Source organism: Salmo trutta, chromosome 19 (genome assembly GCF_901001165.1).
Source record: "Salmo trutta chromosome 19, fSalTru1.1, whole genome shotgun sequence".
Lineage (NCBI taxonomy): Eukaryota > Metazoa > Chordata > Actinopteri > Salmoniformes > Salmonidae > Salmo > Salmo trutta.
In genome coordinates this window covers 38,354,912-38,371,976 of record NC_042975.1, presented here as the reverse complement: position 1 = coordinate 38,371,976, position 17,065 = coordinate 38,354,912, and the positions used below count along the sequence as shown (strand labels likewise).

Here is a 17,065-nt window from a genome sequence, read left to right as displayed (position 1 = left end):
CTGAATGGTATTTTCAATGAGTGTCATATTCAAATGAATACCTATTTGTCTTTTCCTCCCTTATTCCAAAGGTTGAAATAAATGCCTTGTTAAGGAGGTTGGAGAAACTTCTACATAGTCTACTCTCATGCCACGATATCAGGTTATATCAAATAAGCAAACTGCAATGTAAAGTTGCTATAGGTGTCTATCCTAAGTAGGTCACCAATCACACATCTAGTTTAGAGCAATGAGTTATTTTTAGAGACCTGCCATAGATGAAGTTACAGAAACATGAAATGGTCACATATTCCTGACTTTGTAGAGATGCATATAATGCTAACCATATAATGCTCTAACTTTACATTTTTAGAATGAGTTAGTTTTTTGGTGTATAAGCACAATCTTACTAGGTAGCTTTGGTTAAGGCTTGTGTTGAAATGTGATATAAGAAGAAATAGTTTACATTGGAAGCATATCGAGATATTTATTAATCAATAACACATTTTAAATACACATTATAACTGGTAAATAAAGTTGGTAAATACGTCTTGAAAGAGCAAGCCGGACTATAACCAAGTAATGACTTTACAATAGGCTGCCATAACGTTGATATTAAACATAATTTCACTTCAAAGGCATCAAATATATTACAAGCAGGGAAACGTTTTAGGATATAACATAATAGGCCTATAATAGAATAGAAACAGAATAGATACAGCAAGATCCACTCGTGATAATGCTTTCTGTTTTCCTACATCGTTTCCACCCATTCCAATAGAGGGCAACATTGTCAAATGAGTATTGCAAGCCATCTTAGACCTACAAGAGTCACATAAAATAGACTACCATCTGTAATGGGAGACTCGACGAAACTTTAAAAATATGTTTTGGATTCTATCAAAACATCTTATAAGTAGCCCATGTAGTGAGCAACATCTGATAATACACTTACCATGCACTGCTACGTTAAACCTTATGTAGGCATACTATATTACCTGTTGATTGTGGAGACAAGTCTAGGCCACCATACTCACCATGTCTAATCAATTCATATTTATACAACATAGTCCGCGCATATGTTGAGAAAGAGAATTATCTCTTAATTACAATGTAATCACTGTAAAGGCCCAGGCTGCACTATGCCTGAATTTTTTCAGTCAAGAGAATGTTGACCAACTGAATAATGAGAGGACTTCGCCAAGCTTCCTTGATTGGTTAGGAGGCCAGGGCTATCTAAGCGTTGAATTACGCACGCAGCAGTGTGTGCGAAAAAGGAGTATCGAATGCTACTTTGGTGTGCACTGTACGCTGGAACCTTCACTGGTAAAATTCATTGCGAGTTCAAGTTAAATAGGCACAATATTGAACTTTATTTACCAACTGGTTTATTTTTTTTACAGACTCTGAACTGGATTACTCACTCGTATCAATGACGTGATGTTTAAGAGACTATTCATGCCCTTTGGAAGAAGCAGTTCAGCGCGGACTTCGAACATGAGTTGGTGTCCACAATATACAGGCAGACTGTAACATTTCAAGTGGATTCTAAATTCAATGCATCGGAGCCTAACGTCCACCTGAAATAAGGATTTTGCGCATTTTATCACGACTGTTTTTGAGTCTGCTGCTACACTGATGGAGTAGGCTACTTTGGAGGCACGCAAAATCTTTCCTGTCAAAGCGTTTTTGTTAATAGTCGATAAAAATTAAATGGATTTATCTATAGACAACGGTTTCACCATACAAATAAGACACAGTTGCACCAACTGGACAAAACAGATGTTTTCTGAAGAAGCAAGAACAAAAGGGTCACATTTATTGTAGTCTGCTTGTTAAATGTGCATCAACAACCGCAAAACGCACTCCAGCGCACGGGTTCGTGGGTGAAGACTCCACTTGTTACCGGATTCAACATTATTTTCTGACCAGTAACAAGAAACTTGTTCTATCAATGCGTTTAAACGTGCGCATATCCTACCTTACAAATATATTCGACACCGGTAAGGTGATGAGATAAAGAATCCAGAACATTGACTCACCTGCAAGATACTCTTGTTCTGCTTGCATAGCCTACACGAAACAGGGGAAAATAGGATTTCATATTATATTCATTGCTGGTTAATATTTTGCTATCGTCAACGTGGTTTTACGCATAATCTAGGCTAGGCTACATGCGACACTAGTGAATGGGATCTAGAATTGTGCGAGATTTACACTGTATCCACATTTTCGAATGATTTCATCGTGCCGTTGACTAATTTGCCTGACTGAATAAACGTGGAAATGGCAGGCTCCGGTTCCAATTGGAAGTACTACCTTTGGATTTTGACAGTCTTGTGCAGGTCGCTGTTGCCCTTTGCCAAATCGTTGGAATCGGTGATTTGGAACTCGCAAAACCCCAAGTAAGTGTTCAATTTGCTAATCTAGTCTATAGAAGACTTAAACTGTATTACCATGCATTGAATAAAACACTGAATACTTATGTTATTCTATTAGCATGCGTAAAGCTTGCTAATGGAAATAAATATGCATTGGCGCCTAGACATGTTTTTTACTACTGTTTGCGCTGAATGACATTCAGGACTCTGTGATGTGCTGGCTCTGAAGACTCACACAGTGTTGAATGAAACAGCATGCTGTAAAACAATATGAAAGAAGGCATCATATGAAAAAGCCAGACATTGTTTGATAGCATGTATCACATAGGCCATAGTTTAAACTATACAACAATAAGCATTCAGTTCTGCCTAGTGAGTCATTAATATATTTCTACATGTTGTGGTAAATGTCTTTCATTAAAGTGTATAGGTTATTTTTGATAGGATTCATTAACTCGTGTTTGCCATTAATCAACTTCCAACCAACATTTATGAGGTGCCAATTTCACCTAGAATCAACCAGGCCCCATCATTTACGGGTAGCCTGCATCTCTACTGCAGAGTGGTCTCTACAATCAAGGGAGAGGCAGCAACTGCTGTTTGTGCGTGTGTTTTCAGGTGCTCTCCTCTGGCTGGAACGACACATATATAAGTGTGTTTTCCAAGTTTAATCAATCTTTTTCTGGCTTTGAGGGTAGACACATTGCCTCAGATAACATCCCAACTTGAGTCCTCAGAGAGTAACAGGGACTTTGCTTTTAGAATATGTAGGTCTTTTAATGTTATTTTGTTATTTGATCTAGATTAATATATATCAAATGTCTATATATTTGTATTTCAATCCAAGTTAGTCCTGGAATTATTTATATAACCTATAGATAGATTCTATTAAGTTTTTCGCTGTTGCGGTCTCTGTCTGTCTGTCTACAGCGTAGAAAATAACACATATATATCCCTTCAATTAAACATTTCATTAATATAAGGGGGAAAAGTTGTGGTACCACAAGGTAGCAGAGTTATGTATCATGCATATAAATATATATGGCTGATGAGGTGAATCACACATTTTATAATCAACTATTCAAAATGTGAAATGTTGAGAACACATCTCTATTATTCTTGAAAGCAGTTACCAAGGGACTCAATATTGAGGATTTAAACACCAGCTGTGGATGTAGACAAGTGAAGTGGCCTAGTCCTGGCCTTGTTCACTCATCAGTACACCGTTTAAAAGTCACGACACTGAACAACGTAAAAGACAAGACTTCAATTGCCGTTTACCATTTGTTAAAATAAAGGCTATGTTGTTTTAAAACAGTTGGCGGCTGTTTTCTCAAGTAAGTTAATGTTTGTTTACTTATCCCACCAAGGGGTGTTGCTTTGCTCTTCCTACCTCTACAATGCTGGTAGTTAGGTCATCCAGAGTGCAGACAGGCACTTAAAAGCTGATTACAGATCTATCTGGACATGAGGACATACAGATCATGTTCATAAAGGCATTACAAAAACATAATTGATTTGTTATAAATTGAATTCACACAAACAAATGCAGGACTGCACCTCCAGAGAAGCTTACCTCAAAACATAAAATATAGATTTTCTTTCCAATGTATGAACTAAAATAATTAATTGTATACAGAGGCACAATGTTTATTTTGCTGAATTGGTGCAGACTAAGTTTGCTCCAACTGCAGCTGTAGTTTTTGAATTGGAATGCAGCAGCCATTTTGTATCAAGATATTGTATGTCAAAGTTGTCAGTAGTTGGGATTAGTTCCAGTGTGGATGTAAACTCAAACTTCAGTTCTCAGATGATGAGCAGAGCCCACACATGTTTGTTGAAGAAGACATTGTCTCAAGTGTTTTATATTGCCTAATGAACAAAAAAGGCCAAAGCAAGTCTTTTCAGGGAAGCTGAAAAAATAAATGTTTGAGTTCTTGTTGGCTGTAACAATTGTATGACTCGAGGTGATGGTCCTGCAAGAGGCTTATACATGTCTAACTCGGAAACAGACATATGGAATAACACTACCCCCATGCTAGAATTGGTAAATCACTCTGTAAAGCATTTTACAGGACTTTCCACAGTAAATTCAGGCATATTGGCTCGCCCCCCCCCCCCCCCCCCCCCCCAAAAAAAATAAACACATTCACGCAAATGCCCCTGGTATAAAATATTGACTGTTAGTATGTTTCAAAAGCACTGGTTATTACATTAATTATTATATTGTATGATTTTGTGATTTCCACATTTTTCACACAAAAAATAAACACATTCACGCAAATTCCCCTGGTATATAATATTGGCTGTTAGTATGTTTCGAAAGCACTGGTTATTACATTAATTATTATATTGTATGATTTTATGATTTCCACATTTTTCTCAATGGGATACTTAATTTCTCTGTCAATGTTCACTCAAATGGTATTTTACTTTGGCACTTAGTATTTCTGTTCCTTGTTCAGATTAACAGACTAACAGAAATGTTTTTGGGTTGCCACCATTCCCTTCTCCGCTCTTTATTATTTTGCCTTATTAAAGTTATGTAGACGGTCTACCACATTGAGTCTTATACACTTCAGCCACACTGTCTGCTGAATTCTCACCAGTACCAGACCTCTGGTTTGGCTAGCTCACACCGTTACAGCTATAAACTTAAGAAGAGCGTTCCTTTCATTTAATCACATGAATCATGAAGTCACACTGAAACATGTAGATAGGCCTACTGAGATGCAGAGACCAAACTTGTACAGCATAAAAAGCAGAGATGGTGATTGGGCACATGAGGAAAAGCTTGTGGTAGACCAAGGAAATTGACAGAATGCTTAAAAGTGTGAACTCTAGACAGAATACAAAGATTAATGCACTTAAAAGCTGTTGTTCTTTGGTCACAAGCCAACATTTTAAGATACTGTTAACATTTTGGACAAGTTGTTTCTTGCAGACTTCTAATTTAAACATTGAAATTAGGGCTGTCAAAGTTAACGCGTGACATGTTTACCACCATCATTTATTTGCCACTGTTAATCGCATCTCCATATCTTCAACGCACAGAACCATATTAAGTGCACATTTCCACAATGACACTTTTAAGCGCAGAACACAACATGGAACACAGCTAGTCAATGCTTGCTTGCTTCTTTACATAGCTGAAGACCGTGTGCCTCTAACCAAAATCATGTCAAAGTTATGCCCAATATTACCAGAGTTATGCTTTTTCTTTCTGCCGTTGATTCGTGCGCATGTCACGGGCCGCTTTAAACTACTCGTGAGCCGCTATTTTCTGGTTTGATAACAAACATTGTTTAGCTAGCTAGTCATGTTAGCTATCTAGCTAGCTAGCTAGCAACCTGATAACTTGACCACTGACTGGGCTATACACATTTGGATGGTATAGCCCATCAAAATAGATGCTTCAACACACACACACACACACACACACACACACACACACACGGTATAGATGCTTCAACGCGCGCACGCGCGTGTGTGTGAGAGAGTGAGAGTAAGTGTGAGAGAGAGAAGGTGTTTGAGGGAGGGAGAGTGTGAAGGCCTATGTGTGTAAAGTTATCTGAAGAGTACAGATGGTTACAGTGTTTTCTTAACATTGTTGGACATGTTTAAAGCTCTTTGTTATTTGTATCCATATAGCCAGTAATTATTTTCTATAGTCACACTCATTTAGAATGCCTGAAGCTTTAATTGTGTGTGTGTGTGTGTGTGTGTTGTGTGCGAGTGTTAAACTTCAAGAACATTGATAAGAGAGAGTAGGCCTACTTAAACATTGGGAGCATTAATAGCTGTATGCTTGTGACTTGTGTTGTTTATGGTGAAAATGCTATTAAAACATTCTGATGTTTCCGTCCTAGTATATTATTCCTGTAACTCATTGAGTTACAATGCACTGCTTTTTAAATGGAAAAATCTTTATTTTGGGCCAAATTGTAGAAAATTCAAAAATTGTGATTAAGTCGATTTCATTATTTTAATAGTTTCACAGCCCTAGTTCAAATCCATCATAGGTAAAGGTATCACAAATGGTATTTCAGGTGTATATTTATACATATAACTATTACAACCAGTAGATTGTTATTTTATTTTGCTGTGATATTGCTGTAGGAGTGCTGTTTTTTTCTGCAAGAAGGATAGACAACCGTATATATTATTTTTTCTCTCTTCTGAGACAGCAGCTAAATGGAGTGTTTGCAAGGGGGAAATAGCTGTAATTGGATTTATTGATACTGAACAAACCTGCTTCTCTCTAATTTCTCAGGATGGAATAAAATGAGGAGGTAATTGAAAATCTCAGTGAGCTCACTATTAACTTAATATAGATTTACCTGCATTTACTACAGATCTACCATTACTTTTTTCAAAGCACAATCAGATATATTATGACAAACTTGTATTTATTTAGTTATGCATATTATAGCCTTATAAAATATACCTGATGTCATATTTGTCATCTTATAGTATAGTGTGGTATAGCAATTCCCATGTTGGGCTGGGACTGGTATCTCTCAAAAACATTGAGAAAGAATATAGTCATTTGTCACTTAGATTTATTACATGTAGGATGCTTTATCTGCTTTTGAGACCCATCACTGCTAAATCTCATAAATTCACCCTGCCATCTCTCTCCCTTGTGAGAACAATAGCAATGTAATTCTGGCCTAGTAATTCCCAAGATTAGTGAGTTCGGTGTCAGACAGACCCAAGCAGGTGGTGGCCAGTTAGGCCTACTGTATGTCATCAAGAGACTATATTTGTTGTGTTTAACCATTGGCACATGTGAAATACAGGCAATGGTAAGCTTTTAGACAACTTGCACTTACATGCAAACAGTAATAGTTTTATAATATCTTCATGAGGGCATTTTCTGAAAGGTCTTCTCACAGAGGTTATGATAGGACAACACGAAGCTGGCTGTTAAAGAATTATAGATACACTTCTCCTTAATGCAACCGCTGTGTCAGATTTCAAAAAGGCTTTATGGCGAAAGCAAATTTTGCAATAATCTGAGTACAGCGTTCAGACACGAAACCAAACCCGCCATTTTGTAGAGTCAACAAAACTCAGAAATAATATTATAAATATTCACTTACCTTTGATGATCTTCATCAGGATGCACTCCTAGGAATCCCAGGTCCACAATAGATGTTTGTTTTGTTTGATAAAGTCCATCATTTATGTCCAAATACCTCCTTTTGTTCACGCGTTCAGTCCAATACTCCAAATGCAGGAAGCGCGCGCAAATGTCACGGCGAAAAGTAAAAAAAAGTTATATTAGAAATATGTCAAACGATGTATAGCATCAATCTTTAGGACGTTAAAAACATAAATCTTCAGTAATATTCCAACCGGACAATTCCAATGTCTTCAGAAAAGAAAAGGAACACAGCTAACTCTTACGTGAGCGCGCGCCTCTGAGCTCATGTGATTTTCTCACTCATCAACTTCCAGGCCCTCCTGTTCGCTCCATATTCACAGTAGAAGCATGAAACAAGGTTCTGAAGACTGTTGACATCTAGTGGAAGCCTTAGGAAGTGCAAAAGTAACCCTAAGTCACTGTATACTGGATAGGGAATCACTTGAAAAACTACAAACCTCAGATTTCCACACTTCCTGGTTGGATCTTTCTCAGGTTTTTGCCTGCCATATGAGTTCTGTTATACTCACAGACATCATTCAAACAGTTTTAGAAACGTCAGATTGTTTTCTATCCAAATCTACTAATGATATGCATATCCTACCTTCTGAGCCTGAGTAGCAGGCAGTTTAATTTGGGCACGCCTTTCATCCGGACGTCAAAATACTGCCCCCTACCCTAGAGAAGTTAAGAAAAAAATAAGTTTGAAAGCAGTTTCATTCCATTTGATGGTGCACTTCATACCATAATTATACTGTTGCCAATGATTCAGAAATTATCTTTGCCTGTTAAAGCCAGGGAGTATTATTTTTGTTTGCGCAATCTTGAAATAAGACCCTCCAGCTTTAGGTAATTCAACAAATCCCTGATTTAATTCCTCAAGGAAAAACAAGTGGAGACAAAAAAATAGAAGGGAGACACCAGTCAGTTAATGTTTTAACCATTCAGCTAATGTGTTATTGAAGTTATCTTTAAGAGGGGTGAAACCTCGGAATTCTCACTCTGTGAAGACCGACACGAGGGACTGTCTGCAGTGACTGGTCTATGGTTATGTCAACAGTTTGACATCACATTGTAAAACGGGAGAGAAAATTGATATTGATTTGTGTTTTAATTGTTCCCACGAAGTCACATGGCCTTCCATACAGACAATTACAGATCTAGCTTGGTCGGAAGATTCAGCAGTGTATGATAAATTGAGCAAATATCTAGTGGCCTGTGTGTTGAATGCATTAGAGCCAAGTGAAGTAGCTCGAGCTTTGCCTGACTGTGCCATCATGATCAATGCTCCTGTGATTAAAAGTGACAGTCTAGAGATTAACTCTGTCACTGTTTAAATAGGCTGTGCCAACCCTCCAGCCTTTAATAAACCCACCCATGTCCCTGCTCCCTAGGTTTCAGCCATAGTTTACACAAGAAAGAGATTCCTTTGAGAAGTGTCACAGGAGTAGTTTTGTTCTCCTCCTGGCCTCATCCCTTCACGCTGGTTCTGATAACGTTTCACAGAAACCCAGACCCCATCACAAAGAGCAGAGACTTAGAGCCACCTCAGGGCGGCTTAGTTCAAGAATGAAAGGAAAGTAAAAGCAGTCAGTCATTAGCAGTGTTGGGGTTAACGCGTTACAAAGTAACCCGTTACAGAAATAATATACGTTTTTGTGGTAACAAGTAATATAATGGAGTACTGTTCCAATTTGAGTAATACTATTACAGTCACTGATCACAGATAGTTCATTGTTACTTCTTTACTTTTGTTATCCCAAAAATATTTTTGAAGAGTATTGTTCCCTCTCTGTTGGCGCAATATTTAAAAATCCCCCTGCCCCCGATTCTAATTGTTTTCAACCTGAGTCTGACGTCCTCTCACCAAGTTCCTGTTTACACTCACACATTACTACTAACTGCTTTAGTGAGGGAGATTAAACATGGCAGAAGCGTTGGGTTTCTCAGCGTGGAAGTACTCCCATTACTTTGATTTGGTAGGAGGATAAAATGACAAGAATATAACTGTAAAATATAAACTGTGCTCTCCACTGCTAGAAACACAACTTCCAAATCTCTTGAAGCACCTGCAAAAGCAAGACAAAACTTGTAGCGAAAGATCCCTGAGGCCTGACCACTGCTGCTGAAGATGACTTTACGCCTACCTCATCCAAACAACCAAGGCTTGATTTTAATAGTTCTGGAGGACAGGCTGTAACCCGGGGGGAGCTGAACAAGCTTGTAACTGGGTATGTTGTAGAGGAAATTCTGCCCTTATCCACGGTAGAAGAGTCCTACGTAATGTAGAGATGTAGGTTCTTAATTTGATCATTTTTTTGATGCTGAGAATTTTACTGCACACAGGAAATGCAACATTTTAGTGTTTTTGAGTTTTAAAAAGGCTTATAAAGTTTGTAATTTCCACTTTGAAATTTCAGACTTGATTTGCCCTAACAACAAAATCTATCAACCCCTACAAAAATTTCCATAAATTATAATCCACATAATTCAAATTTCCTGTTGCTGCGGAATTATATTACTGCTGTAGACAACTGGCACACCTACCTTTGTAACATTGTTTACATTGAGCAACCTTTTGGGGTGTAAGACAAAAGTAATATAAAGAGTATTGTAACTAATCACTTTTCCCATGAAGTGATAAGTAAAGCAATTTGTTACTGTTGAAAGAAGTAATGAGTAATAGATACTATTAACTTTTTGGAGTAACAACCCCAACCCTCTTACAGGCCTGGGCAATTTTAGTAGTCCTCGGGGGCCTGATTGGTGTCACACTTTTAACCCTATCCCTAGCAAACACACCTGGTTTTATACTAATTGCATTTTTAACTGAAGATCATGATTAGTTGATTATTGGAGTCAGGTGTGTTAGCTGGGGCTGGAGCAAAAGTGTGACACCAATCAGGCCCCCGAGGACTGGAGTTGCCCAGGCCTGCAACATCTGCTACTCACTAGCCAGCTAGCTAGGTTGCAATGGAGCCTGCTTCGCCTGGAATAGCTAACGAACGTCTCCAGCGCTGTAGCAGCTGTGTTTATTATGCTATTTTCCGGGACAATATTGACAATCCAGAGTTTCAATGCAGCAATTGTTTGCTTGCGGAGGATTACAGGAATGAGGTGGCTATCGTTAGCAAGCAAATTTCAGTTTTGTGTGAACTTATGGGGGAAAACGCAAATTGGAACTTTTTCTCTCTCCTGTGGCTAGATGCCATTCGGGCTTAATGAATCTATCCCCACCTTGTCATCTGTCCCTATCCAAATGGCCTGTGCTACCTGGAACTTGCCTGCCAAGGAAGTCGTCTCCATCTGCTTCTCCTCTTCCATCTTGCAGTGGAGTTGACGGAGAACAGCAAGAGGATTGTTCCAATCAGCGCTGGTCCCATGTCACAAGTCGTGGAAAACGAAGGCAGCGGCATGCTCCTAAGAGGACTGGAATTCATGCGAGAGGTCCAGAGCAGATTGACATGGGGAATAGCTTCGCCGCCCTGGTGCCTGATCTAACTGCGCCTTCATCGCTGGGACTGCCTGTCTGTGACGGCTGCGCTGACTCCAACTAGGCTGAATCCAGCAGCAAGTTCAGCTCCTTTCCTTCTCTCTGGATCTATCAGGGCACTGCCTGCTGTGGGAGGTCTGGACCTATCGCCCAGGAGCTGCGTGTGTATGCTATCCTGCTTCTTGTGGGCCTGTGAAAGGTTCCACGAATTGTGTGAGGTGTAGGAATGAGCAGATTTCTTCATCCCCTTCTCCGGCCGTTGTATTGGGCAGTTCAATGGTGAGAAATGTCTTAGTTCTTGGAGCAAAACTTTGTGCTATCCAGGAGCACGAGTACAGGACATCAATAAGCTGCTCCCAAATAATTTAAGCATGCATCAGGAAATTGACTCTGATTCAATTACATTAAGGGCAGCTCAGAACAGCTGAAGATGGATTTTAAAGAACTGATTGGATCTCTGCTTGACACCAACAAACTCCCCATAATATATGTCCCTGTGCCCTCCCTAAATCGTGGCATTGAATGTTTCAGCAGACTTTTAGCCCTCCATAACTGGCAGTTATGTGACTTCTACAGCTCTGTGGGTGTAACATTTATTGACAATTTTGATACCTTCTGCAAACAAAGCTATTTTTATAAGGAGGATGGGATCCACCCAAATCATTTGGATTCCTGGATCCTTTCTCAGCATTATAAGGCACTGAGTTGTCATAATGCTTCAGCAAATGTACATTATCCCAGGGGTGTTGGAAGACAAAATGTAAGTAACCAAATGTATGTCCCTCTCACTGCCCTGAATGCCTCTGCTGATCCTACAGCTAATGCATGCAGTAATCATGTGCCTATGAACCACTGAGGCGGTGTACCTTGTAGGAAGTCCACTGTGTGCAGCTCACCCTGCACAAACATAAATAACATGATCATGTCTGCTTCTGCCACACTTTCCAGTGAAGCAATAAAAACAATCAAGCATCCCAAAAAAGTGGTAAAAATAGCCCAGGTTAACATATGTAGCTTAAGAAACAAGGTTCATGAAATCAATAATTTGCTAGTAACAAATGACATTAATATTCTGACAATATCTGAAACTCAGATAATACCTTTGATGATACAGTGGTAGCAATACATTGTTATAAGATCTACAGAAAATACAGAAATGCCAAAGGTGGAGGTGTGGCTGTTTATATTCAGAACAAGCTTAGAGAGGATCTCATGTTAAATACAGTTGAAGTAATATGGCTACAGGTTAATCTGCCTCACCTCAAGCCCACTCTTGTAGGAAGCTTCTATAGACCACCAAATGCTAAAAGTCAGTATCTGGATAACATGTGACATGCTTGATAATATATGTGATATCAACAGAGGTGTATATTTTCTGGGTGATTGAAATATTGACTGGCTTTCATCGAGCTGCCCACTCAAGGTAAAGCTTCAAACTACAGGTCGACCGATTAATCGGAATGGCCGATTAATTAGGGCCGATTTCAAGTTTTCATAACAATCGGTAATCGGTAATTTTGGCCACCGATTTGCCGAAAAATTCTGTATTTTGATATTTTATTTGTAATTTTTTTTTGTAATTTAAAAAAATATATATATTTTTTTACACATTTATTTAACTAGGCAAGTCAGATTAAGAACACATTCTTACTTTCAATGATGGCCTAGGAACGGGGGTTAACTGCCTTGTTCAGGGGGGATTCAGGGATTCGTTTTTGCAACCTTCTGGTTACTAGTCCAATGCTCTAACCACCTGCCTTACATTGCACTCCACGAGGAGCCTGCATGGCAGGCTGACTACCTGTTATGCGAGGGCAGCAAGAAGCCAAGGTAAGTTGCTAGCTAGCATTAAACTTATCTTATAAAAAACTATCAATCTTAACATAATCACTAGTTAACTACACATGGTTGATGATATTACTAGTTTATCTAACTTGTCCTGCGTTACATATAATCGATGCAGTGCCTGTTAATTTCTCATCGAATCACAGCCTACTTCGACAAATGGGTGATGATTTAACAAGCGCATTTGCGAAAAAAGCACTGTCGTTGCACCAATGTACCTAACCATAAACATCAATGCCTTTCTTTAAAATCAATACACAAGTATATATTTTTAAACCTGCATATTTAGTTAATATTGCCTGCTAACATGAAATTGTATCACTGCTCATGCGTTCATTGCCTGGCTCGTTGCGAACTAATTTGCCAGAATTTTACATAATTATGACATACCATTGAAGGTTGTGCAATGTAACAGGAATATTTAGACTTAGGGATGCCACCCGTTAGATAAAATACGGACCGGTTCCGTATTTCACTGACAGAAAAAAACGTTTTGTTTTCGAGATGATAGTTTCCGGATTCGACCACAATAATGACCTAAGGCTCGTATTTCTGTGTGTTTATTATATTATAATTAAGTCTATGATTTGATAGAGCAGTCTGACTGAGCAGTGGTATGCACCAGCAGGCTCGTAAGCATTCATTCAAACAGCACTTTCGTGCATTTTGCCAGCAGCTCTTCGCAATGCATTGCGCTGTTTATGACTTCAAGACCTGTCAACTCCCAAGATTAGGCTGGTGTAACCGATGTGAAATAGCTAGCTAGTTAGCGGGTGTGCGCTAATAGCGTTTCAAACGTCACTCGCTCTGAGACTTGGAGTAGTTGTTCCCCTTCCTCTACATGGGTAACGCTGCTTCGAGGGTGGCTGTTGTTGATGTGTTCCTGGTTCAAGCCCAGGTAGGAGCGAGGAGAGGGACGGAAGCTATACTGTTACACTGGCAATACTAAAGTGCCTATAAGAACATCCAATAGTCAAAGGTATATGAAATACAAATCGTATAGAGAGAAATAGCCTGATAATTCCTTTAATAACTACAACCTAAAACTTCTTACCTGGGAATATTGAAGACTCATGTTAAAAGGAACCACCAGCTTTCATATGTTCCCATGTTCTGAGCAAGGCACTTAAACGTTAGCTTTTTTTACATGGCACATATTGCACTTTTACTTTCTTCTCCAACACTTTGTTTTTGCATTATTTAAACCAAATTGAACATGTTTCATTATTTATTTGAGGCTAAATTGATTTTATTGATGTATTATATTAAGTTAAAATAAGTGTTCATTCAGTATTGTTGTAATTGTCATTATTACAAAAAAAAAAAAATGGCCGATTAATTGGCATCGGCATTTTTTGGTCTGCCAATAATCGGTATCGGTATCGCCGTTGAAAAATCATAATCGGTCGACCTCTACTTCAAAATGTAACTAGTGACTGCAACCTGGTTCAGGTTATCAATCAACCTACCAGGGTAGTTACAAACAGCACAGGAATGAAATCATAAATATATATTGATCACATCTTTACTAATGCTGCACAAATTTACTTTAAGCCTTTGACACGTACCAACATAGTGATCCCCACAGCATACGCTCAAACCGGTGTGATTAGAATGCTTATTTAGAATGTCCAGTTTCGATTGACGCAACAGTCAGCGTTTGAGTTGGACACTTTTTCACAGAAACATTTTGTACAAACACAGTCCTTATAAAGTTCTGTCCTGAATGTGACCAGTTTATTTTTAGATACAATGTTCAGACATTCACAGAAGTAGTGACAGCATAACGCAATCATCCAAACTGGAAAATGTAGGCTACATTAGTCCTAGCGCTAACTGAGGAAAAATTGATGTAACACAAGCGGTCAAATTTAGCTTGGCTGACAAACTCTTGGCTGACAGAAACCACAATATGAATTAGCTAATAGCAATTACTATTTACAAAGAATTACATAATTGGTGAGCTCTCCATTAATCTAAATAATTGAGTAAAACACGTTATTGTATCCGAAAGTAATCTGACGATGGGTAGTTTGTGTGCACCACAATGTTTTGTTTTTTCGCATCAACCAAAGATAAGAGGATATGAGTTTGGTCTGTTTGCAGTATGTATGTTGAAGGGAGTGTGTCATCTACGATCATTCACTTCCCTTCATTCACTTCCGCAAGTTTACTCGAAAGATGAGTGAACCATTCCGTCACCTCATTATAACATCTTTGGTCTGACAGACTTTACGTGACACCCAGAATGCATTGTATAATGTCAACAAGCATGGTACCACACATAGCTGGCAAATAGCTTTGCATTAGCTCATCATAATCAGTACAACCTTCAAAAAAGTATTTTACACACATCATAAGTGTCTCTTAAAATCTATGCAATAATTGGAATGCATTATTTGTCACCAGTACTTGAAAACATGTAAATAAAACTGTAAATACATCATACTCCATATCTACTGTATACTACAGTAGAAACGACAACACGATATACATAAAATAAGGCACTTACTTGGATAGGAACGCTTGTCCGTCTCAGTAAAGCATCAAACCTAAATTGTCCGCAACAGTGAAATGGGCTACTTCTTTGTGAAATAATGAGGCGGAACACACCTCAATTCAAACTTGTTTTTTAAAGAAAATAATTTGAAATTGACAAGTTGAAACAGCCTATAGATAATGAAGCGGCGCGTGTTAACTGTCCTTTTTCTTAACAATCACATTTTGGAACAATGAGTGAATTCTGTCATTACGTGCATAAAACAACTCACGTTGGGGTGACCGTTAGAGATATTTGGCACTCACTCGTGAAAAGATTAAAGTAGTATGCAAATCCATTTGATGTAGTGATCACAATCTACAGGAGTAGCCATATCTAGGAAAGATAAAGTTCCAAAGGCTGGGCCTAATATAGTATATAAGAGGTCATACAAGAACTTTTGTAGTGATTCCTATGTTGTTGTAAAAAATATTTGTTGGTCTGTGGTGTGTAATGAGGAGCAACCAGACGCTGCACTTGACACTTATGAAATTGCTTATTCCAGTTACTAATAAGCATGCACCTGTTAAGAAAATGACTTTAAAAACTGTTAAATCCCTGTGGATTGATGAGGAATTGAAAAATTGTATGGTTGAGAGGGATGAGGCAAAAGGAATGGCAAATAAGTCTGGCTGCACAACCGATTGGCAAATGTACTCCAAATTGAGAAATCATGCAACTAAACTGAATAAAATAAGCAATGAAACAAAGATGTATGATATAAAGAATTATGGTAAAAAAGCTTTGGAGCACCTTACATGAAATGTTGGCCAAAAAGGCAAACTCAGCTCTATCATTAATTTAATCAGATAGCTCATTCATCACAAAACCAACTGATATTGCCAATTACTTTAATGCTTTTTTCACTGGCAAGATTAGCAAACTTAGGCATGACATGCCAGCAACAAACGCTGACACTACACATCCAAGGACAACTGATACAATTATGAAAGATAAGCATTGTAATTTTGAATTCTGTAAAGTGAGTGTGGAAGAGGTCATTTTTGTTGTTCAACAATGACAAGCCACCGGGGTCTGACAACTTGGATGTAAAATTACTGAGGATAATAGCGGACGATATTGCCATTCCTATTTGCCATATTTTCAATCTAAGCCTACTAGAAAGTGTGTCCCCTCAGGCCTGGAGGGAAGCAAAAGTAATTCCACTACCCAAGAATAGTAAAGCCCCATTAACTGGCTCAAATAGCCAACCAATCAGCTCGTTACCAACCATTAGTAAACAGTTGGAAAAAATTGTGTTTGACCAGATACAATGCCATTTTACTGTAAACAAATTGACAAGACTTTCAGCATGCTTATAGGGAAAGACATTCAACAAGCACGGCACTAATACAAATGACTGTTGATTGGCTGATAGAAATTCATGATAAAAAGATTGGGGACGCTGTTTTGTTAGACTTCAGTGCAACTTTTGACATTATCGATCATAGTCTACTGATGGAAAAATGTATGTGTTATGGCTTTACACCCACTACTATATTGTGCATAAAGAGTTACCTGTCTAACAGAACACAGAGGGTGTTCTTTAATGGAAGCCTCTCCAACACATTCCAGGTAGACTCAGGAATTCCCCAGGGCAGCTGTCTAGGCCCCTTACTTTTTTCAATCTTTACTAGTGTCATGCCACTGGCCGTGTGTAAAGCCAGTGTGTGTATATA

At 38.5% G+C, this 17,065-nt stretch overlaps 1 protein-coding gene across 1 annotated transcript in view; it reads left to right on the top strand.

Moving 5' to 3' along the window:
- Positions 1-1,157: 1,157 nt before the first annotated feature.
- Positions 1,158-17,065, top strand: part of LOC115154545 (ephrin-B1) — a 76,346-nt gene continuing 60,438 nt past the window's right edge. The window contains exon 1 of the mRNA XM_029700854.1: positions 1,158-2,384. Coding sequence (XP_029556714.1) covers positions 2,266-2,384 — 119 coding nt within the window. The 5' untranslated portion in view covers positions 1,158-2,265. The remainder of the gene's footprint in view (positions 2,385-17,065) is intronic.